This window comes from Semicossyphus pulcher, unplaced genomic scaffold (genome assembly GCF_022749685.1).
Source record: "Semicossyphus pulcher isolate SPU_LCO1_2020_fin unplaced genomic scaffold, fSemPul1.0.p SCAF_16, whole genome shotgun sequence".
Lineage (NCBI taxonomy): Eukaryota > Metazoa > Chordata > Actinopteri > Labriformes > Labridae > Semicossyphus > Semicossyphus pulcher.
The window spans coordinates 25404654-25429900 of NW_027211670.1; the positions used below are offsets into that span (position 1 = coordinate 25404654).

Genomic DNA, 25247 nt, shown 5'->3' on the forward strand with positions numbered 1-25247 from the left:
ATTTTAGCTATTGGTTAAAAGATTAACTTTGGGGAAAGTTTAGGAAGTCAAATACCTGATGATTTGGAAACAAAGGCAACACTTCCACAAAGAGGAAGAGGCTTAAGAAACTGAGTTGTCTCTTCAGATTTTCAGTGGACCCTAAAGGGCTCCTTGGGGAACCCCAAACTGGAACATGAAGACCTGAGCAAGGATAAGTTCATCAGTTATTCAAAAAAACTGTTATTTAAAGATACTTTATCACTTCTTTATTTCCGATCAAGCGCTTAGTGTCGTTAATAAAGTAAAATACTTAGGTCACATAATCAGGAACGACTAAAGTGATGTTGATGATGTGCAGCGCTAGTGTTGCAAACTGTACGCACAAGGCAATATGCCGGCATACAAATGTCACATGTGCACAGTGGCTGTTAAAACAGAGCTTTTCAGAGCTTACTGTCCTCCACTCTACACAGCCCACCTTTGATGTGGCTACAGTAAAGCTTAAATGAAGAGGCTTCAGGTGGCATAGAATGATGCATTTCGAATCCTACTTAAGGTACCAAGGTGGACAAGTGATATGTTTGTATCTAATAAGGTTCCAACCTTCCACGCCGTGCTCAGGAATTTAATGGTTAAATGTATGAGTCGATTATCTCACTCTAGAAATGTAATCATGATGGCACTATGTCAGCCCACACTAAGTGACACAAGGTGTTCTTCTTGTTTCTGGAAACACTGGAAAATTTGTCTTTATGCGTTTTAAATCACAGGTGTAAACTGTAACGATTTCCTTTGTTTTCTATTTACTGTGCTTTTTTTTATCAGCATAGAAACTTAAATGAACTGTAAGGATTTTATTCCTGTTTTTATCCCTCTGTTGTCGTCGTCTCTGTCTTGTATTGTATGTACTGTTTTGACATGGACCACATGGATATATACTAAATAAAGACAACAGTTTATACAAATAATTTTATTCCCTTTTTTGAAAAATTGTCATCAAACATAAAAATAAACACATAAAACACTATAAAAATATTCCATTAAGAACATATAGAAAGAAACAGGAAACAGAAGTATGGTAACCTGAAGTAACCGCTTCGTAGTGACAGACTGTGTTAGTAAGATATAAAAGATCTGTGATGATGGAAAGTAAAACGTGATTAGGAGACAAACTAAAAGTAAAATGACGACAGGGGTGAGGCTTAAGTTCCCGGGGTCGAGACCTTGAAGGTGGAAGACTAGTAGTACTAGTAGTAGTAGTAGTAGTAGTACTAATTACAAGTTCTTAAATGCAGTGTGGCCCCAGACTCACACACACACAACCCTATTGGTTGCTTGGTTTTTCAAAGTGTTCATGATTGGTTGAAAAACAATGAGAGCCAGCTCGGGATAAGTTGATTGGTTGCTCATTCAGATCAGAGGTCAAGGCTCGATCTCTTCAGGGACGATGGTGAGGATGACGTCCTCGTTCCCTCGCCTCACCACCATCCTCAGCTGCTCGTCCCGCTTTATGGCGGCGCTGACGTCACTGGCCGAGGTGATTCGCTCGCTGTTGATGCTGATGATGACATCACTCTCCTGAAGGCCAGCTCTGTCATGAAGAAAGAAGAGTGAAGGTTAAGAAATGTCACAAACAATTACATGTAAGACATTTGCAGTGTGAGCTGGATTTCCAGATCATTGCATTAAAGGTAAATTAAGTATAATTTCTTGCAAAGCGACCACACTATATCTGAACAGGTCATCAAGGTTTTTACAGTACTTCAGGCTCTTTTTGTTCCATAAATGTAAAAGCTCCACGTCCAGAGCAAAGAGAAATCTGCTCAAAGATGACTGGAGCACTTTGTCCACCCTGCCAAAGGGAGTTGGACAGTCTGGGTGGGAAACATTCATGATTCTGTCCAAACTGCCAGCTTTAATCCCCGTTCAAAAAGCAGCTTTCCAACCAGGAGTGACCTCTCAGCATCCTGCAGTCTTTACACACAGAAAGTTCAAATCTAATAAATGTCCTTTCAGCAACATCAGATATTCATCCTGACTCCTGCCCGTGCTCCACATAAACCCACCAGACAACAAGAAAACACACTTCTGCTGTTTTCTCAGGTGGAAGGCTGAGGTTTGCTTTCAACAAGCTTTTCATGTGGATACCGAAAATCTTTCCCTGGCCAAGATATATCCTGCAGGAGCATCTGAACCGAAGCAGCATGCACCGCTCCGTCTTTTTATCATGTGACAAGAAGTGGAAAAAGCTCCTATTGTGCCATGAAAATCAAAGCATCTTGATTTAATAAGTTACTTGTGTAAATACAGCCTGCTGATTTGACATATTGGGCAGAGAACATCAGATAGTGTGGGGAAAAAGAAGTTACTGGAGAGACACTCACGCCTCAGCTGGAGTCCGGCTGATGACCTCAATGACATACGCCCCGGAGGTGACATCTGGGAAGTCTGACTGTCTCTCCTTCAGCTCTTTAGTCAGCCTGAGAGGAGAAAAGAGCCAAAACATGAGGTTCTGCACTGCGTGTCTGCAGCACACCAGTCTGATTCTGATTAAACTTGAGGGAATGGTGTCTTATGACTCAGTTTCAATCCCAGCATGTTGAGCGTTGCTCTGATTAATTGTGACACAAGCTGCAAACTTTGACAATAACAGATTTGATGAAGCATCTTGCATCTGATCGGCCTTTGCAGTGAAACACTGGCCGCCAGGATTGGAAGGATATCCGCTCAGGGAAAGTGATCATGAGTACCATAAAAAGTAATTCATTAATGGGCTTAAACCGTCTGTTATGTTCAGATGTAATGTGCTGTCATTAAGTGAACTAGTTCATGTGACCTACTCTGGAGTGGCAGCTTGGGCGTCACTCTGACCTGCAGGCTGTGGGCGTGGCTCAGGTTGACTTACATTCCAATTTAAACTCATAATTTGACAGCAGATAACTAAAGCTGACATCACAGTTCGGACACGATCACCACCCCTGTTATGTATGAAGTCAGGACTGAGAAACGTACGTTATATGAACCAGGCCGCCTTTTCTCACTGTGTCAGAGTTCAGATTTAGTCACAGCAGAACACAATGACTACATGTATGAATGAATGATGTCTTTAAGGATATGGTCAGTGTTTCATTGCAGTAAAGTCATGAAAAAAATATATCGACCATGATTGCAAACCTTAACCACAAAATAATCGAGCCAAAACTAAACAGATGTTTCAACAGTTTCATTATCGTTTGATAAAAATACAAAACAGTCGTGTTTTTACACAAAGAACAACCGTTACTTGATGCTATAAAGCAAAGGACCACACCTCAACCGCACCTCTTCCTGCATTCCCATAAATTCAAACCTCCTCTGTCACACTCGCATCCTGCACCCCTCCCACCCAGCCCTGCTCTTTTTGTTTCTTTCTGTCCTCCTATCCGTAGGGTCCTGCAGGGGTTCGTCGTGCCCGGGTGCTACGGCAGATCCCAGATCAGTAAAGTTTCCCCAAAACGCTAACCACAACCTCTCCATGCCTGATCATCATCATCATCAGTCTCTGTAATCAATAAACTGTTAAATTGCCTCCTGTTGATGGTGTGGTCCTGGCTAGTGAAGAGAACTTACGTTGGAGTGAGACTCATCATTCTGACGCCGATGTATTTCTTCTTCTGGAATGTTTTACCTGGAGGACACGAGGAAATGAGATGTTTGATTATCATCTTCTTCATTCACTCTTTGTTATGAACCAACAGGAGCATAAAGTTAAACAGTTAAGCACAGAATAACATGAAGATTTTACAGCATGAACAGGTGGAAAAACCTTAAATTATAGAGAGAAAATAGACACCAATAAAACACACATGCTTTTAATATATTTCTGGCTCAGCAGGGGAAGTTGGGTTTAATACTCTGGAATGACTCTTTAACTAGCTGCAGCAGCAGGCTACAGTTCACTGCTAAAACTTCCTTTACTCTTTACTTTACAGCAGGTTGTGGTTATTTTCTCTGCATCATGCCAAACGTTTGACCCGTCCCACACAGAACAACAAGACGTCATTATGGATCAAACATCAGGAATGTAAAAAGACATCTTCTGATTATGTTAATGTGCAAAACTTTGACACTGAGTTGCAGACCTAACCTTTTCTCAAGGTAACTGTCTAACCTAATGTTTCGTATTACAGAGCCAACCCATTCCAAGTGCCTTCTACATGTTTAACGATGCGCGTAATCCAAAACGTACTGCATAGAAAACACACCTGCACTGGACTGTTGAGTACATAAAGCTCACTTCCTGTTTGCTAGTGTTGCAAAGTGTCAGGTAAAGAGACTTTCTCTTGGCCCTGTCTCTGATATTCACTCTGAGATTAAATGGCAGAAAGTAAGAGTGTTAGTGTTGCAAACCTTTGGCCTGTCTGTCGTGCGACTCTGCCAGGAACTGTCTGATCTTGTCTGAGGGGATGGCGAAGGAGATTCCTGCTGTGACCTTCAGAGTGTTGATGCCAATCACCTCTCCATCCTGCAGGACACACACACACACACACACATGCAGCCCACACACGTTAATTTCTTTAAACGCACCACAATAAAAGTTAAATTTCCTCATGAAGCTTGTTAAACAGCCTTTTCGACGCCACATAGTTTCAGTTAAGTAACACGGCCAGCTGAAAACAAACATGTAACCAGAGTCAGCTGTGGGCTGAGATGATCTGCCAAGCATCACACAAACTCCTTATAACCTCTTCCTAATAAGGACTTTATGAGGTGTTTGTTTATATGAGATTACGTATATCTCTGTTTTGCAATATATGGATGTGGTCCCAGTAATAGGAAACTTTCTGTCCCCGTTTTCTTTAAGATAAAGCGAGCTGATGTAAGATTTAAATTAAGTTGGATTTCAGGGTGAGACCAACAAAAACCCTTTTTATATACTTTTATAAAATGCATACATTTAAAGGCCCTATAACATGTTTAACATCTTGCTATGGCCAGTAAAATACATCTCAATATACATTTAAAAATGTGGTTTCTAAATTGTTTTTGTCCACTGTTTGAAAACTATGACGCAAAGATGGTTGGAACCACATTTTACTCCTTCACAGCATGCAATATGTAGTCACTCCAGACATCAGACATCCTGTACTTGGCAAAGCGACATGTGGGTAGGTTTTTTTTCACTCACCAGATTGACTAATGGTCCTCCAGAGTTGCCGTACTGCAGGAAGAAAAAAAAAAGGATGACCTCATGTTACGTCTGCATCATCAAAACAACTTAAATACCCAACAATGTTCCCACAACAGTATTTTTCCACCCATCCATCCCACCCCAGTGTCTGTCTGTCAGTCTGTTCACTCACATTGATGATGGCGTCGGTCTGGATGTAGTCCATGTCCGAGTTGCGGAGTCCCAGCTCCTTTCCGCCCCTCTGGGTGGTGCTGACAATGCCGGTGGTGACGGTGTTCTGCAGGGAGAATGGGCTGCCTATAGCGACCACGAACTCACCAGGACGCAGGTCGGCTGACCGGCCGAGCAGCAGCACCGGGAGCTTCATCTTTTCACCAAACGCACAGAGGAAGGAAAAAAAGAGAGAGATCTGGTTTGAGGATGCAGAGCCTTTTGTTTGTGTTCAAATGTTGTTTGAGGCCAAACACAGCTGACATTAAAGTGTTAATAGACTATTAAATGTTATTATTGGACATTTCAAGTACAGAATTATTACTGAGGAAGTTTCTTTTCATCCGTGTCTCATGTTGCTTTTTCAGCCCAAAGCTGCTCTGTGCTGCCTGATTTCTAAATGTAAGTAATCAGCACACATAGAATCAATTAAATAAAGAAATAAACAACACAAACATACAAATTAATAAGAGATTGAATATGAGCCACATTTTGCACCGGTCCGGTAATTTGTACCTGACAACACAAAGAGATGATGTGACTAAAGCTGGCTTTAACTGCACAGTTCATGTGCTTTTCATGTTCTCTGTGCCCTGTAGCTCCACAAAATAATCATGATGTGCTCATAGAGGCAACGATTGGTTACTGCCAAGCTAGTTAGCAAGACATGCTAATGATTGAAGCAGATAGCAAACTGTTTGACCCAATTCATACATGTTTGTTCTGCTGTCGTTTGCTTTGGAGACACTAAACTAAGAAAACATCCTTCAGACTCTTTAAATGTTGATCAAGCAGAGCTTTCATCCAAATGTGGTGGAAAGAGACGGAAGCAAAGGAACAGAAATGATGAACCCGGATTCATGACATCGACACACACACACACACACACACACACACACACACACACACACACACACACACACACACACACACACACACACAGGTAAACAGCAGTTTATTTTCTCGAAGCTTTCTGAGACAGACGTGGATTTCCTGTGCAGAGCTGAGTCAGCTCTCAGTCTGGACGAGGTTTCTCTCCATCCACAACCCAAACTCTCCCTAAACTTATTTCCACTGACTGACCCACAACTTAGTCAGACCCGCTGCTCTGTGTTTACACGACCTGACTCTTCTAAAATCATTCAGTTTCTAACTTTGTAAGCTTCAGGTTTTTAGAATAGTCCAACCTGCCATGCAGCTCATTCAGAGGCTGTTTGTTCTATTCGAAATGTAACATGCACAGTCATTCATTTCTGATGTTCATTGCTTATTTTTTTAATAATCTTGCAGAACGCACAAAATGCAAGAATGGAAAGAGAGATCCAGAAGAAGTCCAGCTGGATGAGTCTATGATATTTATTTGTGCTCTTCTCTGTGTGTCTGCAGCTAAGACTGCACTTCTGATTAACTGGCTCATTGTTATTAGCTTTCCATTCCTGTCACTGCACTTTCCAGTGCTGTGAAGCTGAGCGTGCCTGACAGAAATTGCAAACACACACTCAAAGACAGACACAAACTCAAAAAGAGCCAAGTAAAAACTTTTCAAGTAATAACGTGTTAAATTAGACGTATTTAAAATGTTAATGCCAAAAACTTTAAAAGGAGTGTATTTATCTCCTGGCAGTTCACAAGCCCAGTCCACCTCCACTATCCTATTATTATTCTATTGTTATATGAACGTTCTCTGTTATTCTCCTCCTCTCGTACCACAGAAGCTGCCGCCCACACTGTGTTACATGATGTTTGTCTGTTGTTTAATGTGCTGCTGCTGTCTTGGCCGGGACGCTCTCGTAAAGCAGATATTTAATCTTAATGAGCCGTCTTACTGGCAAATGTATTTCAATTTAAAAAAGAAATCCCTGCCAGGATACAGGGCAGTGCAGGGAACGGCTCCTTCATACGCTGAAGAATTATTGTCACCATAATCCGGTGTTTTAAGCCGCTAAAAAAGAGACTATTGGAAACACTGCTCAGCCGTGTAAGTTTAAAGACTAAGGAATACATTTTTTTGCAGTTTTGGTGATATCAGTCAGGACTTATCCTTCCCTGCTTTGTGCATGCCTGTAAAAACTGCCACATGTACGCCCAGTGTTTGTTAATGATAAAGTGATATATATATATATATATATACGATATTGGATTTTTTGTTGATATCCAATATGCCGATATTTTCTAACCCTTTTTGCCGATTGCTGATTTCTATATCGATATATTAGGCACTTGCTTTTTTTCTACCTAATAGCAGAGAACATCAAGTCTCCCCTGTAGTGGAACTGACATCATGCCCCACTCTTACTGCAGACATCTTGCCTCCTTCTTCATGCTTGGCACGCTCATGCTGAGTTAATGTCGCAGCATTATGTCAAGCTTTTTCAGGGAATCATCGAGCATTTAGGCAGAATTGAAAAGTTGGTTTACGGGCGGAAAATATCGGCAGAACATATCGGCCGAAAAATGACATATCAGCCGATGATGCCGATGCCACTCCCCTTGAAGTGAGGACAGCTGCTTTCCAGCTGACAAAACTCACTTTTTACACCTTGAAACCAAAGTAGTATTAACTTTTCTTTAAAACAGCCCTCATAGTTTTGACTGTATTTATGTGGGACGTGAAGCGTCCTCTCCACAGACTCTTCTGGTTAAGGTGAAAATGCTCTTTGGGCCACAGGAAAGAGATTTTCTGTTACAGTACTGAGACAACTCCTTCAATTCAAGACAGTTTGGCTCCAGCCCTCAGCCAGGGTGTTTGCTTATTGGCCAACCCTCCATGAACCATGTGCTGGCCTGCTGCACGTCGTCCTACTAACCTACTTCAGTCCCAGATGTGACAGAAAAACTGAGACATAAAGCAGCCGCGATGTTAGGACCCAGCTTTAATCAACGCCACACTCCGACGAACATGACAAGTGTCTGTCTGTTTCCGATGACGGACACATGTGTTGCCCATTTCCTCTGTTAAGTAACAAGCCTCGAGAATCTGACCCACTTTTAGAAGAGTTTGGTAACAGAGCGAGAGAAGAAAGCAGAAAACGAGGGGAAAGGGGAGTAAGGAGGAATGACTGGCACATGAAACGAAGCGGAGAAAGAGATGACAGCACAGAGAAACAGATGCAGATGTTTCAAATCTCAGAGCAGCTGTGGAGTGATGAAGACGTTTCTAGACAACCAATGAAGACAGAATGCAAACCAAGTCTTTCAGTGTTTCTGAGTTTGATAGACGTGCAATAAAAGCATCTCTATGAACCGCAGGTATGCTAAACACATCTGTACACGAGCAACACCTTAGCCTGTGGAGTTTTTCTATCAATGTCAATAGAAAGGGGAGAGAGGGAAAGTTTGTGTGCTGTGGTTTGGATGAGTCATGACACATGACAAAGTGAGATGTGGCGCCTGAATGAGAAGCCAAAGTTTAGGGTTAAAGTGTGCATTTTTTCAGCCTCCCGTCAGACCATCATCAAAGCTTTCAATAACATAAAATCTCTTCATCAATCTGCACAAAAAATGTATAAACACACAAGTAGATGCTGCACTCCACTAGATAAATCTGGAGCTTATATATTGCATGTTATTTTAAAGAATCAGGGTTTAGCTCTCTGGTGTTAAGGCCAATTTTGTAAGAATTTGTGTTTTTGCACTTTGGCGCCCAACAGTTTCAAAAACGGCTTGCTTCGATCCTCTCATCTTTGAATTATCTTGGCCCCTGCCCTCGTGTGCGTCTTGAAAATATGGAGCTCAGACCTTCAGAGCTTTCTTTCAGAAGAGGAAGCAGAGAGATCGTACATGCTCCACCGTGGGTAGGGAACGAAAAAGCACTATTGTAACTTTCCACGTTAATGTATCATCAGAAAGATGTTGAATCAGTTATTCTAAGGTAAACTAGTTATCATAAAACGAGATACTAATGGTTTGTTGGCAAAGTCCATGCAAAGACAGGATAACAGGATGAGTGGTTACATTTGCAGAAAAGTTGCTGCAATTGGTTGAATTTGCTTGAATTCACGGGAACGCAACATCGCAACTTCCTAGAGGGTCTGAACAGACATGACTTTGTGCTGCCCAGGAATGATAGTCACTCATGCATTAAAAATGTTCCACTTTAAAGTAAGTGTGACATATCAGAGATTCCTCTGATGTCCCTGAGAATCACAGATGGCAGACAAATGTATTGGACCACTGTTTGTTGCCTTCAGTTCTTACCTGTTGTCCTGCTGATTAAGTTCATCTGTTTAATTTAAAAAGCCCGAATGGGAAACTGCATTAGTTATTCTAATGAGGTCACCCCCCACCACACACACACAAACTAACTCCCTCCTTAATCACCATCACGCATATACAGACATAAACAAGCTGGTTATGAATGGATTCATTCAGCTCCACTAATCACAGCTTTACTCCATCAGTTAAACATAAAGCTCCTCTGTTCGCCTGAACTGAACCACAACAAGAACTATAATCGTCTGAAGCCGCCGTCCAGCCTGATAAGCCCCGCCCCCACAAGGAAAATGACCATGTTTCCTGCTCTGTGGTTTTCAGCATGATGGCACTTCGTCCAGGGTGAGATTACAAAGCTGAGCGGTTGTGTTCAGTAGTAATTTAAGAGATGCCAACAAAGCACCCGAACACAAAGACCACAACAAGGGACAAAGCCTGCTCTCATCATTCTCTCCTTCTCATTATCTCTCTCGCTCCTCCAGTCCAGTCATCCAGCATGTGTCACATCTCGAGTACAGTAAGCATGTTGCACGGTCAGTCATTGAAGGGGTATCTAACAATGCAGATAGTTTTCACTTTATGTAACAAAGACTTGAACAAGGATCTTCTCTGCTGCCATGACGGTCGATGAGAAGAGTTGGGATGAAACCACGGAGACGTCTGAAGTCTCGCCCGTCTATATTTAAGAGTATTTAAGCAATTCTTTTTTGTTCCACAGGAATTTTGTCCCAACAATAATGAAATTTTAATTCCTGCTTTAATTTAGCTGCTTTAGTTTCAGAGTTCAGGTATTCATCTGGCTCACTGTAACGGCTAACTGGCACAGAATTCACAGGTTTAACATGTCCATATACTCTTGAATATATTATCTGGTCCTTGAACATGTTAATCAAGTGTCAAAGACATTAAATGTTGTCTTTCATTGTGATTTCTACTTCAGTCTCCCACTCCTTCCTCTCTTTCTTGCTGCTTTCACTGTGGGCAAACCCAGACATTGTAGTCGTCTGGTTAAACAAACAGAGAAGTGCCAACTCTCTGAGGAATTTGCTGAGGGGATAAAACCTGTGGATGTGTCTAGACCATAAATCCTGCATCACTGCAGCTGAATTTATTCACTTTAACATGTTCGGCTGAAAGTTTTATCGGTAAAGGCAGTTCTATAAAAGTAAAGAATAGTATCAATAGTGCCAGTATTGATCGAGCTGCCGCTGGCTTTCAGATGTCCCGGCCTGTTCAATCCTGATCAGATCAGCTGAGAGCTGTTTCCATAAACCGCTCATTGACACATGTCATGGAAACCGATCAAACCCGGATCAAGCTGGAATATCAAGCTGGAATATCGCTGTAAGGCTTTACTGAATGAGTCAGGACATCACAAAGAAGCTCCTGTCTGCACATGCTCAGAGGATACCTGCAGCACAGTCTGCACACACAGCAGTAATGCAGTGGGATTTAATAATTGAATTCCATTTCTTTTAAACCTTTGCCCTACTTTTACCTGTTTCAAGGTCTTAACGACTTATAGGTATGAAAGTTTTGAGTAGATTGATTCAGATGGCGTAAATAAGGGCACAGAGTAATCTTCAAATGTGTGCAAATATGAGAACTAAAAGTTCACAGACAGCTCAGATTGGTATTCTAAGTGTCTGACAACATCACAGAAAGGATCCCTACAGTACAGATGGGAGGTTCGACTCGTTTTACTAGTTTGTATGTATCCAGAGCTTGAATCCCCCACCGGCCCAAGCGCCCATAGAGCGTGCGCAGCAGAGACTTCTGTCGCCCAATCAGGCTAACTTCCGATTAGCATTCTGCTAACATTAATGGAGATTAAATTTAATCATGGAGCTCTTCTAGACGTTCTGATTGTTTTTGGACCTAACTGGTCAATTTCTGATAGTAAAGCGAGTCATTTCGGGGGTTTGTGATGCTCCTTTTCCCATGATTGTGTGCGGCAAAAGTGCTTTATGTGCCCTGACGTGTTGGGAGAGTGGGTAGGCTATACTGAGTGATCGAGCTCCAAGTGCCAGACTGTGGGAGCGAGTACGGAGTTGAAACAAGTGCCAAAGTGGTTGATTTTCTCACAGGGCGAGGCTTATACGGTGGTCTCGCCTCAAATTCCCAGTTTGCAGTGGCTAGTAGCGGTAAGGGGGGGTGAGTTAGTGAACAAGTTAATGAAGATGAGGACTCGGGACTCCCGAGTCAGTAAAAATAATCGTTTGTTTCGAACGATTGACTCGCAAATCACTACATTTTGGTAAAAAGTGAGACCCTTTTTTAACCGAAACAGCTGCCTGGTGTTACCAGACTCAACTGACAAAAACAATCATCTTACCTTACAGATCACATGGAGATGCTTGTTCATTCACAAAGTACTTCTATTTGTCTTGTTGTGTCACATGAAGTCATTTTATGAAATCGGTTTAGGTGGAACTATCAGCAGAAAGATCAAAGAGTCAGAGAATACGACCGCGAGCTGCTCCGAGTGTGTGTGTGTGTGTGTTCTTGTTGGTTTGGATGTGTGTGAGGGGGCGGAGGGCTTTAAGTCATTCATGCATAATCATACTTGTATCTTGGTTTTTTAAGTGCATTTAAACCACAACCACAAGTGCTGAGCAGTTTGTGGATTTGTGCACATTTCACCCCCTGAAGCTCCAGTTACACCCTGCTCGCTCGCTCGCTCGCCCAAGCAGACCCAGGAAACCAGCACCGTCTCTGTCTGAGCGGGTAACATGAACTCACATCCTGCTGCTTGTTGGCTGTTCCCATTCTGCCCATCAAACATCACATCCAATCTGAGACACACCTGTGTCGCCTTAATTAAACTTTTCAACATGAAGGTTTTATATTGCTGTCGGGAGTTGTTTTGGAGAGCATGAACAGAGTATCTGTCGAATCTGTGCAGCCTGCGTGAGATAACGGGAAACTCCAACTTTTATAAATCATATTTTTTCTGGAATACATGAAAATATGACAAACTTCTAGTTAGAAAGACTAGCAGTGCACTTTTGCATTTTAGTAAGCGCAATCCTAACCAACATCTTCAACTAAAACATCATGTGACAAAAAACCTGGCAGGAGAAACAGAGCGTATACTTCACACTAATGCCTTTGAAAGCTCCGGCCTGCGTGGGGGCCCTAAATAAGTAATTCGATAAACATTTTAAGACTTAAAGATCAAAAAGCTTCTTGGATCTAGTGTTTTTTAATAATGTGAAAAGAGCATCCAGATCAGGGGTTGCATAATGCATCCTGTCTGCTTTCATAAGCGCAGCTGGACTTAATTTCCCTGAATTTATTAACTGTTTACTTTCATGCCGCCTCTTTATGATCCCCAGCTTTAGTCACACTCACGCTGCCTTTGGTTGCTCAGGTTCCTTTTTATTAGTTGTTAAATTGGGGAGATTGAACCAGAAAGTACAACTAATCTTAAACACAACATGTCTTTTAGCTCTTTTCCCCGTGAATTTTAACGTCACAAAAATGGACGACATTGTGCAAGATGTTGCAGCACTCAGTGCCCAGTGCTTGCACCAAAATGAGACACATTGAGCTTTAAAGCTAAAAATGTTTTTCCCTCAGACGGATTTCGTGGAAATTCCCACTTCCTGGACCACGACAAAGTGCTATGACACAATGAAACCCCAAACAAACCCACACGAAAACTTTCCCTCCGTCTCCTGACCTGCTTCTCTGATATCCTCTTTCATGAGTCATGGAGGTATTTTGCTGGAATGCTGCCCGCAAAGATCCCACTGAGCTTAAATTAAAGCCAGGCTTTCCATTTATGCAATGTTCAGGAAAGCATATTGTCCAGACAGGAATAAATAACTGGATTTGTTTTGGAAAAAAAAAATGAGGGCGGAAAAGAGAGAAGCAACGAGGCAGAGAGGAAAAAACAACTCTGTCTGAGAGGAGAAGTGGACGGGGCATTAAAAGAGGACTTGTGTAGAAACTCCTTGACCCAAACAAAGAGGAGGTATAAATATGGAGAAGAGTAAAAAAGTGAACTGCTCTGGGGCGAGCCAACGACCTTCACCACTCGCTTGTTTCTCCACCCACGCTTTCACAACTCCAAAAACATATGCAGAATATGGAAAACTAAAAGATTACAAGGCAACTTTAAGATGGAAGTAAGAGGAAAGAAATATCGTAATAATCTAATAATCTATCTCTCTCTTTGCTCACCGGTGTGTCGATCTTGATCAGAGCGATGTCGGCCTTCTCGTCCACGTCTTTGATCTTGGCGTCGAATGTGGCTCCGCTCTTTAGCTCCACCTGGAGGAAAACAAAGGCATATTTCCCTGCTCAGCACCAGAGTAAGAGTCTTTAATGGATCCTAAAGTTCATCAGCACTTTCAATGTCTTATTAACATTAGATGAAAAGAAAGAGCCTCGCAAAAGTGCTCTTCCTTTGTATTTCAATGCTTTACCTTCACTCTGTGCTTGTTGGCCACCACGTGGGCGTTGGTGACGATGAGTCCGTCTTCTGACACGACAAACCCGGAGCCGCTGGCGACTGCCACCTCTCGCTTGGTGAATATCATCCTGAGCAGAAGGAGGAAGAGACGGGGACTTGTTTCTGACTTATAACCTCAAACAAAAATATAAGGACAGTCCAACTCAACCAAAGACAACATTCCTTTCAATCTTGTTTAAATTATTGCTCTCTAAAAGATCTGACTGCAGGTGTGTAGATGAGTTAAGGTATGACTGTTAATCCTAACAACAAACAAGGCAGACACAGTGTTATCGTTCGTTTGTCCTTTTTTTTCTTACTTGCGGTACAGTTCAATATGAACGACAGCGGGTGCAATCTTCTCCACCACGTCAGCGATGAAGTTGTACTTGAAGCGAAGACTGTCGGGGTTCTGCTGACCTGCAGGGGGGAAACACACTGTCAGCGATCTGTTGACACACACAGAGCATTTCCATCCTGGATGAACACTTTGCAGTTGAACTGACTCTGCGCAGGACCAAAAAAGACCCTTTGAGATTTGGGAGGGTTCATATTGATCTCTAGATTAACCTGAGAACTGTCAATCATCTTTTGTGCACTTTTAAATGAAACTGTCATGGGCTTCTGTTGTCAGGCTGGATAAAAACATTGACATGTAAATAGTTTGGGAAAGCATCTTCTATCTAGAAAGATGCTTTGTCAGAGTTACGTCTGAAGCGTGACGACAGCGTGTGGTTCAGGGTGGTGTGATGGGACCCAAACTTCAGCTGCTGTGTTTACTGAATCCAGATGTTGAGCGTAGTGATGAAGTGAAGGTCTGAGAGCAGCTGCACACTGTCCTCTGCTCCCACTTATAAAACAAAGGAAGTGACTCAGAGCCTCAAAAGATACTGAGAGATAGCAGAGCAGGGGTGTTAAGACGTTTCATTGACCGGATTGTAACAGCCCATGTGCAACTGTTGCTGTCACCTTACATAACCTCATTTTGGATTCAGTCCAGCTGTGCTGCAACATCTGTCGCAGCTACAGATCTTTCTTGTCTCACTTGACTGGTCGTTGTGAGTCAGGCCCTCCCACTCCATCCTGTTGGGAACAGTTAGGAGACACGATCCTCCATCTGTCCGTGTCGGTGTCGAAAACATGTTTTCTCACAGCACAGTGACGTAAACGCAGCACATTAAGACTTTACGCACTATTACACAAAGTCGAGTTGGTTTACGATGAAAACTTTGACCAGTCACAAGGCACCGGGGCCGTACCAAAACAACATTAAATGAGTCACCTAATGTAAATATAGCAGCAGCAGATGAACGCACTCCATCCTCAGAAAACCTTCAAGACGAGCCAAAACTATACAGTTTAATAAATGTGCATAAACATGGCCGTGGTAGTTTAAAGTTTTAATAAGTCTAACGGCAACATTCGCCAACAGGCATCACAAATGAGTGCTCACCCATAAATCATATTTTTATCATCATAATGATGCGAACACGCACAATGCATAACCAAACCTTCATGTATTAATTCACAAAGTAAGAGCCCTGCTTGAATGGGCAAAGCACTGACACCATTTACATATTTGTTCGTTATTGTAAGCAATATTTTTATAGTATAGTTTATAGTAATACTTCTCCTGTCTCTACGACACATCAGGGTTGTGCTAAAGCCGCTGCGTCTCAAGGCCAAACCCAAATACCAGCCGAATCTGTTATTTGGTGTTTTCGTAATCTGGATCAAAATGGAGACAAGGAAAATTTCAGGAATTCCTACGTCTATTTTTAGGCTTTTCTCTTCAGCGTGCAGACTTAAGCTTCTGAGCTTGATGTCTATATGCTGCCAGTGAGAGCGGATTGAGCGAAGAAAGTTCTGATGTTCAGCAGAGTAAAAGAAGCAGGTTAAAAATAAAGTTGAGCAGTTATTCTTCATGCATGAAGAGGCTGACAAAGTGCCAGTGAAAACATGTCTGTGTGTGTCCTCGGGTCAGAGTTCTGCAGGATCATACTGTACTCTATCGCAGCTCACCTATCTGCACATCTTATCAAAGTGGAGCCCCTGAGCTCATTCCTTCATCTCGCTTCGTAGCACTTCTTCATTCAGCAGTTAAAAAAGTTGCACCACTAGAACGGATACAACTTATTAAAATGCAGAAACACCAAAAACAGCATGTTCACGTGTATCTTTACAGGTTATGCATCCTTTTTTGGATGGAATCAAGCTTCAGCGGCTTTATCCTTCCACTGTGTTTAATAAAATCAAACTGAAAATTTAACAAGTTCTTACACGTTTACATCTTTCCTGGTGATCTTCATTACTGGGAGAAACTCAGAACTAAATTAAGTTTTAATGAGGATTTACTCGCACATGTGCGAAGAAGGCAGAATCGCAAATATCCTCTTACTGTGACATAAACACACACCGGGTATTTTCCTAACTGACTCAGCTCTGTTAAGCATCTTGCTGCCTTGTGTCTGCTAATTATGTAACAGCTGCTATAGAACGTAATGATATTTTACATGCCACCAATGTGTTCTTACAGCCAGGTCTAATAGTTTCAATAAGTGTAAGACAAACATTTTAGATTAATGAAAGTAAATGTGAAGTCCGACTCAAGTTCAACTAACTTAACTTTCATTCACACAAACTGTTGTTTTCTGTGACGACCTCAAAGCTGCTGTAAAGTTCTGACTGAGCAGCTGATGTGAACATTCACTTCTCAGCTGCACTAAGCAGTCTGGAAGACCTTGATATGTGTGTGTGTGTGTGTGTGTGTGTGTGTGTGTGTTTGGTTTGCTGGATGTTTGGCTGGAGGATTAGCGGCGTGCAGCTGCTGCAGCTTTGAAGTGAACTGAATGGAGCCAGTCAGATGAACGAAGAAAAAACCTGGACCTGAAACTCACTGCAGGTGTCATAACAGCGCTGCACACACTGAGGTCAGAAAGGTCAGTCTGATCTGACTCAGTGACTTAAAGCTGCTGCAGGTACATTTAACAGCTCACGGCTCAGAGGTCAGTGTCCTTAAATGCACCTTCATCTTCTCAAATTACCAGGAGATGACGGCTTTATATTTATGCATGAAGCTGCTTCTGTTCCAGGTTTGCTTTCAGGTAAAGATGCTAAACTAAATCATCATCATTAATGACACCAGTGGATGAACTGTGGTCAGTATCCTGCTGCTCATTCTTGCAATACTACGAGTAGTAGTGTTACAGTATTTATTATTGTCATTACAAAGTATAATGGATCACTCAAGTAATTTGGACGGATGGAAATATGTTGATAGGGACAACATAAGCGATCAAGCAAGCTAAGTAAACTATGCTGCATGGATCTGACATTGGTTGCTTCGTAATGTTAGCTTATAAAGTTACAATAATAATGCATTAGCTAACGTTATGTACTAGTGACAGTATTTTGCCATATTAGCAAGCAAGCAAGCTGCGTCCCAATTCAGGGGCTGCATCCTTCGAAGGACATATTTGAAGGCCGATTGCGTCACAGCGGCGCGTCGAAGGCTGTCCTATTTCGAAGGCTCCTTCAGATACGGTCGACAAACGCATCCTCCTTTTCCCGGGCCACGAAGGATCCATTGGGTGCATCCTTCGCGGCCCAACGTATCTCGAGATTCATTGCGCGCCAATTCAGAAGAAATGCACTTTAAATGTAAAAATGTTTGGTTTCAACTAAATCGAAGAGCTAGCGATACAGATGTTAAAAACAACGAAACTTTAAATTATCTTTAAAATAAGAGGTTAAGTTACATGGCATTAGTTATGTTAACTAGTTAGCCAGCTAGCTACCTGTTGCTAGGCGACAGGAGCTGCATCTGGTGATGCAAAGGTAACAGCGGGAACAGCTGGTGACGCAGACAGGAAATGCTACGTAGACCAGACCGTCTCATTTCAGTTCGGCGTTAGCGTCTACACAGGCTACGAATGACTCGTCCTCCGTAGAACGCTTTCTTTGAAGGATGCAGCTCCTGAATTGAGACACAGCTGTCTCTACAGTGACCAGCTGCTCGAGTTGCTGAGCCTTTTCAAAATTGAAAGTATACACTGGTGAGGGGTTTTAAAGATCGAGAGCTTCAGAGGGAAGCGGGGCTGCGTGCCACCGAGAGATCGGAGAAAGTGGCTTGTAATGTAGGACTGACGAACACGGTGTTGAATATGTAAACAGCACAAAAATGTAGTAAAACACAGGTACTATTATTTTGTGTTCATTGATTATATTCGTGAAACTTTCTGCTACAACTTCAATCGATCTAAAACCCGATGGTTTTCTTTGCACAGTGATAAGTAGTGTTCAAACGTTTATGTGATTTATAGCTGCACAGACCTGGAAATAAAGACGTGTTTCCGCTCGGGCATACTTTCCCTAAATCAAACAATACCCTGGTTTGCACTTTATGTGAAATCTCATTACGAGCTGGACGTGCCTGAACTGGGAAAACATTCCTCCAGTTCCTGAAAGGGTTGAGTCATTGTGCGGCTGTGTTTTGTTGATACTGTATCCAAGCCTGTCAGTCTCAGTAAGAGGTCTCGAGTCTGTGCAGGAAGCAGAAAAAATAAGACAAACGATAAAAGGAAAAACATCAAATCTGGGTTAAATAACCGTTTGACCTAGATTTGAGTCTGTAAAGAAAGTTATACAATGAACCAATCAGCTCCAAGAGTTGACTCAGTACAGAAGATGGTGTGTGTGTGTCGCTGACATCTTCCAGATTTGTTTCCTCGGCCAAAGGAGTTCAAAACCTCAGAGAGGAGTAATGCATAAAGCCGTCTCTCCCTCCTGATTGCCAGATGAAAGATGGAAGGAGGGGAGGGAAGGAGAGGAGAGGAGAGAAAGGGAGGGAGGGAGGATAAGATGTCAGACAGACGAAAGATAAAATGCTTCAAAATGATGTTAGAGAGGAGAGGAATTAAGGAGGAGATGGAAGGAGAAAGGAGGAGAAGAAATTAAAGACAGGGGGGTAAGGGATGAGAAAGGTCAACTTGCTGTTCTTCCCCTCTTGGATCAATAGATCAATGATAGCAGGATAAAAAGGGATGCATGAGGAAAAGAGGAGAGAAGAAACTTGGAAAGGATACAATGTGGGTTGAAGGAAGAGGAGAAGAGTTGAGATAAGTGTGTAAAAATAGAAGGAATGGAGGGGCGAAAAACAAGGAGAGATAACTTTATAGTCATCTTTACGTCTCTGGAGAGATGGAGAGATAATGTACAGTAGAGGAGAAGAGGAAATGGTCAGAGGAATGAGGAGGAGAAGGGCAAGGATCGCAAGAAGGAGGGGATGATAAGATAATAAAAATGGTGGAGAAGAGGGGGCGAAGAAACACTTTGACCTGACTGAACCCGAGTCAGAACGAAAATGTACTCAGAAAATTAGTGTGTCCACAGCTGCAGCTTGAGTGTGTGTGTGTGTGTGTGTGTGTGTGTGTGTACACTTCTAAATATGCATTCATTACTCTCTCTCACACACACACACACTCACACTCATGGGGGAACAATGTTTGTTTTTGCAGCACAGGGCAGGCACTCAGGAAATCCTGGCCTAATTTCAAGACATTATGACCTTGTAAAGATAACATGAAGTGTGTGTGTGTGTGTGTGTGTGTGTGTGTGTGTGTGTGTGTGTGTGGGACAGAGAGAGAGAGAGAGAGAGAGCGGGGAAAAACAACACCACCTTCAGAGTTTGGTGCAGTGCGAGCCGCTGATGCAGACTGACTGATCAGCAAATGAAAAGATGCCAGAGGGAGAGAGAGAGAGAGAGAGAGAGAGAGAGAGAGAGAGAGAGAGAGAATGAGTATGATAAAGGTATCTGATACTGTTCATTGATGCTGTAACGTGCTAATATATCAAACGCATCATCTGTGAGGTCACTCAGAGGTTGTTTCAGGAGGTAATGAAGAACAACTATGCAACAGTGGCCAATGTGGCAACATTACAGCGCTGAAGTAAATGCTAAAATTCAAAGTAACATTAAACTGACTCCAAATTTGGGCCTGTGTCCACTAACTGGGTTTTTTGTGCTGGCAGCGGTTATTTTCTAGCAAATATAAAGCTCATACTTTTTTCCCAACCCCAGGTTTTTCAGACCCTGGAAGACCCGCTAGTAAATGCCTTCTGTCTTTTCCCATTGCCAGTGAAGTATCCTCCTGCCGGTCTCTTTTCTGCTGCGTCACCGTCTGACGTCACGAATGCGCTGGAGACAGGGTTAGTAACCAGTGAAGATGTTACGGTGGTTAGGTCTTTATTGTATCTGTTACTCATTCAGTCTGTGTATCAAACTCGGCGCCAACAAATGTGGATGAGAGACATTGTGGATGGTTGAATTTGTAGCTGAGATGACGAGGAGTCGCAGAAGTTACAGACGGAGCATAGCATCGCGACGGAAAGGGGGCGGAGATTAGCATGTTGACATGGGTTTTGTGTTCCCATCGATGCCGATCGGAGCCGAGCCGATAATTCCCCGGGTCTGAATGACGATTGTAACCTTTCCCACTAAGCAAAACAGCCCGGTGTTAGCGGGTTTTTTGGCCAGTGGGAAAAGGGCAAAACAGAGCAATTTAAAACAGACTTAACGATCACTACCGAGGGAAGCGGCAGTGCTGCCAGACAACTTTCGTAACCTAGCAACAGCGCCAATGAGAAGCGCTCTGAAATTGAGGTCTTGGGTCATGAGTTTTACTTCTACCAAGTAAAACTTCGACCACACCTTTGTGAATCAGACAAATACTTTGACGTTTTGCTAAATACACATATTTACTTTCTGTGAAAATGGGTATTTACAGTTGGATGAAAAGTTGAGATGAGAAGACATCACATGTCACTTCTCTTACACTTAGCTGTCAATTATGCAGCTGGAGTAAGCAAGCAGTTAGCTTAGCTTAATAAACTATACTGTAGACGGGGAAGAAGCCAGCCTGGCTCTGCCTGAAATTCAAAAAATCATCACATCTACAGCTCATGACACGTCCATCTTTCTTTTCAATCTGTAAGAAACAGAAGGTGAAAGGTTGTGTTCTTTGGCGAGTTTTGTGTCGAGGAACTATTTCTTTGTCAAGCCAACGATTTCCTGGAAAGTCATCAGTCTTTTTTCCTATAAAATGCTTCTCTGATACACAATGGATCAAATCATTTTGAGAGCCAGACATAAAAAGATGAAAAGAGTTTTAGTTTGTAGAGAGAATGTTGGGCGATTTCCCGTCTCCTGCAATGTAAGCGGCGGTTTGTTGAGCAGCATCTCGTGGCCATTAGAGAATCTGGACGTGAACTCCATTGATTAATAACTTAATAAAAATGACCAAAGGTTCATTTGTTAATGGAAATCTGTTGTTATTATTAGCATCCCTTAAAAAAAACTAAGTAGCACAAACATGGAGTGTTGATGATGGTGGATTAGGTCACTTGGCTCAGTTTACTGATTCAGGATTCACTTCATGTGTTTGATGGTTTTTGAAGATCTGAGAAGGTATGAGAACAATCTGAGATGGAAGAAGCTGTGTGTGTTGCCTGCTGCTGAAGACATCAAGTTCATATCCAACACACCAACATACACACTCACTGGACGTTTAATTGTTCCCACTGGCCTAAAGTTTGATAAGACAGGAATCCTGCTATCTCCCAGTTTTCCTGTTTATGTCTGAAGACACAATATCTCTCTCTCTCTCTCTCTCTCTTTCTCCTAAGTGTGTGTGTGTGTGTGTGTGTGTGTATGTGTGTGTTTCTCTCTCCTTCTCTTTCTCACACACTCACTCACTCACACACCAAAACACACTCAGTAGCTCTCACCTTTCCCGCAGGCTCCTCTCTGGATGAAAATCACCGGCGGCTGCTGCAGCTTCATCGCCCGGTTGCTCACGCGCTTCAGCTCGCAGATGTTCCGGTACGAGACGCCATCGCTGCCGCACACCGGTTCGGAGCCGGTGCACTTGCACACACCGGGCTTTCCCCTCCGTCTGACGGTGGCGGACACCTCCACGCCGTCGGTCACCGCGCACTCCATCCCCTCGGCGCACTCTTTGTCACCGGCGCCCCCGCACTGCTCGCCCTCGCCGGACGCGCACACCGGGCAGCAGTCGCATCGGTCCAACACGTCTCCGGCCAAACAGTCAGCGGGGATCGGTGTGCACTGAGACTTGTCGCACTTCTCCGGGCAGGCGATGGCTAAGCGTTTGACTATCACAGCCTCAGCGAGCAGATGAGAGCAGATGTGGAGGGCAATTACGCAGAGGACAAACTGGAGACGCATGATGAGACAGTCTAAAATACACTCAACTAGTAACTGGAAGCTCGACTTTAAATTAATAAATACAGAAGTATAGAAGACAGAGTTGTAGTGAGGAGGTCAGGACACCGATACCGGCTGCACGAAGAAGTGATGCAAAGTGAAGTTTGTGTCTGCCTGTGCCGGTTTATAAAAGCTGCAGGATAAACACAGGAGGCGATTGGTGGGCGTGTGTGACGTCTGTCAGAGGGAAGGAGGGGATGATGTGGTGGTGTTGGAGGTTTGTGTGAGTGTGTGATTACTTCATATCTGTGCATGTAGGGAAGTCACTGACACTGTATACTGCACCTTAAATTATCTTGAGGCACTTGCAGTAAAACATTGAAAGTAGGATTTTAACCTGTAGTGTGTAACTTTTGATTGAATGAAGGTTCTGAATGCTGTGTCCACTCATGATAATAATACAGAGTAAAGGAACTGAATGTCATGTGCCGCATGTGCACTTCAGACTGCTCTTATTCATTATGGGGTTTAAGTTTGGGGCTCTCTTGGACTCCCTGAACTTTCCACCTCGAATTAAGAGGCTCCAAATTTATTCAGTAAAATACTTATTTGCACAATGTCTGACAAAACTGCTTTGATCTTTTTCTTCTGGCTTGTTAATGAGATAATTTGCCCTTTTTTAGTGTTTCTTATGTGGATCAAATGAAAGGATGCTATCTTAATGAATTATTTAAGTTGTGATCATGACAAAGCATCCATCCATCCATCCATTATCTATACCGCTTATCCTGTTCAGGGTCACGGTCAGCCGTCATTGGGCGAAAGGCGGGGTTACACCTGGACTGATCGGACACATAGAAACAGACAAACTTTCGCTTTTGCACTCACACCCACACCTACGGGCAACTCAGAGTGACCATTGAACCTAATGAGCATCTCTTTGGACTGTGGGAGGAAGCTGGAGACCCCGGAGAGAACCAACGCATGCACGGGGAGAACATGAACACAGAAAAGGCCAACTTTTGTCTAAACCGGGGTTTGAACCAGTGACCTTCTAACTGAGAGGCTGTGCACCACCGTGCATCCCCATGACAAAGCATGTTTGTTGTTAAAGAGCTTTAAGGCATACGATTATGAAACATAAGGTGTGAAAAACACCATATATAGTTGTTTGTTAATCATATCATAAGCTATCAACCTCCCACTCCATATAAAACTTACATGGAACGCTTACTGACACCCATGTTTTTGAGATTTCTTAATTACTTTAAATGCAGACTAATCAAAGATAGAATTAAAATGTAAAACTTGTCCATGTGTTTCTTCAAGAAAGGTAATGTGATGTAACGGATGTGAGGCCTCCTCAGACAAACTGTAGGATTCTTCTCAGAGTAAAACTTCAACATAAAGCCTCTTCTGACCGTTTATGTCCCTCAGTCAAACTGTATGTTGTAATCGTACACGCTGCTCTGCCACTGGCTGCATGTTCTCATTGATATGTGATCAGTTCAAGCTGTTCCGCAGCAATTGATTTTTCCAATTAGATAAACAATTCAATACAGCAATTGAAAAGTTCAACAAGTGTTTGACACTTTGTCTCATTATGAAGATTGAAGTTGCGTCATGGGCAGGAGGATGCCAAAGCTCTGATTTGGAAACATTCCATTGATCTGGGGTTTGTATCACAGCATGTAACATCACAGGGTTATTATGTCATCATTTGCCATTCAGGGACACTCGATCGAATGGATCCTTGCAGCTCTGCAGACTGTTGTAGAAGATCATTTTTCAGACTTGTTTCAAACCACAAACAGTCTAACTCCCCTCCAGTGGTGGATTTGGAAACATTACAGCCTTAAACAACATGACAAATGAGAGATAAGGTCTATCTTAAATCAGTGCAGGTGGTGAATAAGTGAGGCATGTTTTCCCCTCAGGGCTAACCATAGCTGTATACACCTGCTTCCCAGATCATTCAGCACTATAAAACCACGTGCCAAACATGCAGGGGCGTTGAAATTGGGGGAAAAGGGGGGCTGAGTTCAGGCCCTCATGTGGGAAAGGCCCACAAAGATACTAGAATGAACAGCCATGGAAGAGAGGCAGCGTGCTGATGTTCAGGGTCTAGATTTCGTGCTACACACCTGTCAACTTGACTCAGCTGTCGGTGATTTTTATAAGCTCCAGAACGAGCCCTTTCTAGTCCTGTACATGCCAAACTACAGAGATGAGAAACCTAATCAAATACTCAGAACATGTTACTCATTGAAAAGGTATTCATGTTGCTTTACTCATAATATTACTTCTTTAACTGAGTGTTAACTTTCCATACTCTCCTCACATCCTCTGCAGCAGTTGCTATAAGAAATCAAAAGCTACATAACGAAGTTAAACAACGATAATTTTGTCAGCACAGAAAAAAACTAAAGAAAAGAATAGAAGCTCTACTGTGTGGCTTCTTGTGTCACCACACATATCCATCCAATTCACCAACACTCTATTCTAAAACATTTTTTAAACCTTCTAGTCCCACAAACCAATGGGACTTATGGGAAATGGATTACCACAAAGACTTCTAAAAACCCTAACTACTTGAGAGTTTTTCAAAATCTACTGACTGATTATAGTCAGTAGACTGAGTAGACTACTGATTATAAAAATATAGTGCATAATAAGCATAAATAACTTCACTGAACACAACATGCCCTGAAGTCTAGCAGCCCAGAAGCACCACAACGTTAACTCAAACTCATGGGTTGTAACATTTTAAAGCACTTCCATTTTTGGGCCTATAAGAAGCATATTATATTCCTTCTTTTCGTTGATGCCAATGCCCCTCAAATGGATTCAAAGGAGAAGATACAGCTTTGGTCAGATGGGTTAAATAGCTTGTGGACAAGGGGGCCTCACACTACCTGCAATTCCAGCTGTGGCAACTTTAAAGCAGCGCGGTGCTCTTTGTCAGGAACAACAGATTGAAAACGTGGAAA

At 42.6% G+C, this 25247-nt stretch overlaps 1 protein-coding gene across 1 annotated transcript; it reads right to left on the reverse strand.

Annotated features, from left to right (window-relative positions):
• Positions 1-937: 937 nt before the first annotated feature.
• htra1b (HtrA serine peptidase 1b) lies at positions 938-22404 on the reverse strand. The gene is made up of 10 exons (XM_069664884.1): positions 21819-22404; positions 14354-14453; positions 14008-14122; positions 13763-13852; positions 5325-5519; positions 5150-5182; positions 4372-4486; positions 3592-3649; positions 2367-2462; positions 938-1573 (listed from the first exon to the last, which is right to left on the reverse strand). The coding sequence occupies exons 1-10, from the start codon at positions 22276-22278 to the stop codon at positions 1405-1407; spliced, it is 1431 nt and encodes a 476-aa protein (XP_069520985.1). The 5' UTR covers positions 22279-22404; the 3' UTR covers positions 938-1404.
• Between the last annotated feature and the right edge of the window lie 2843 nt (positions 22405-25247).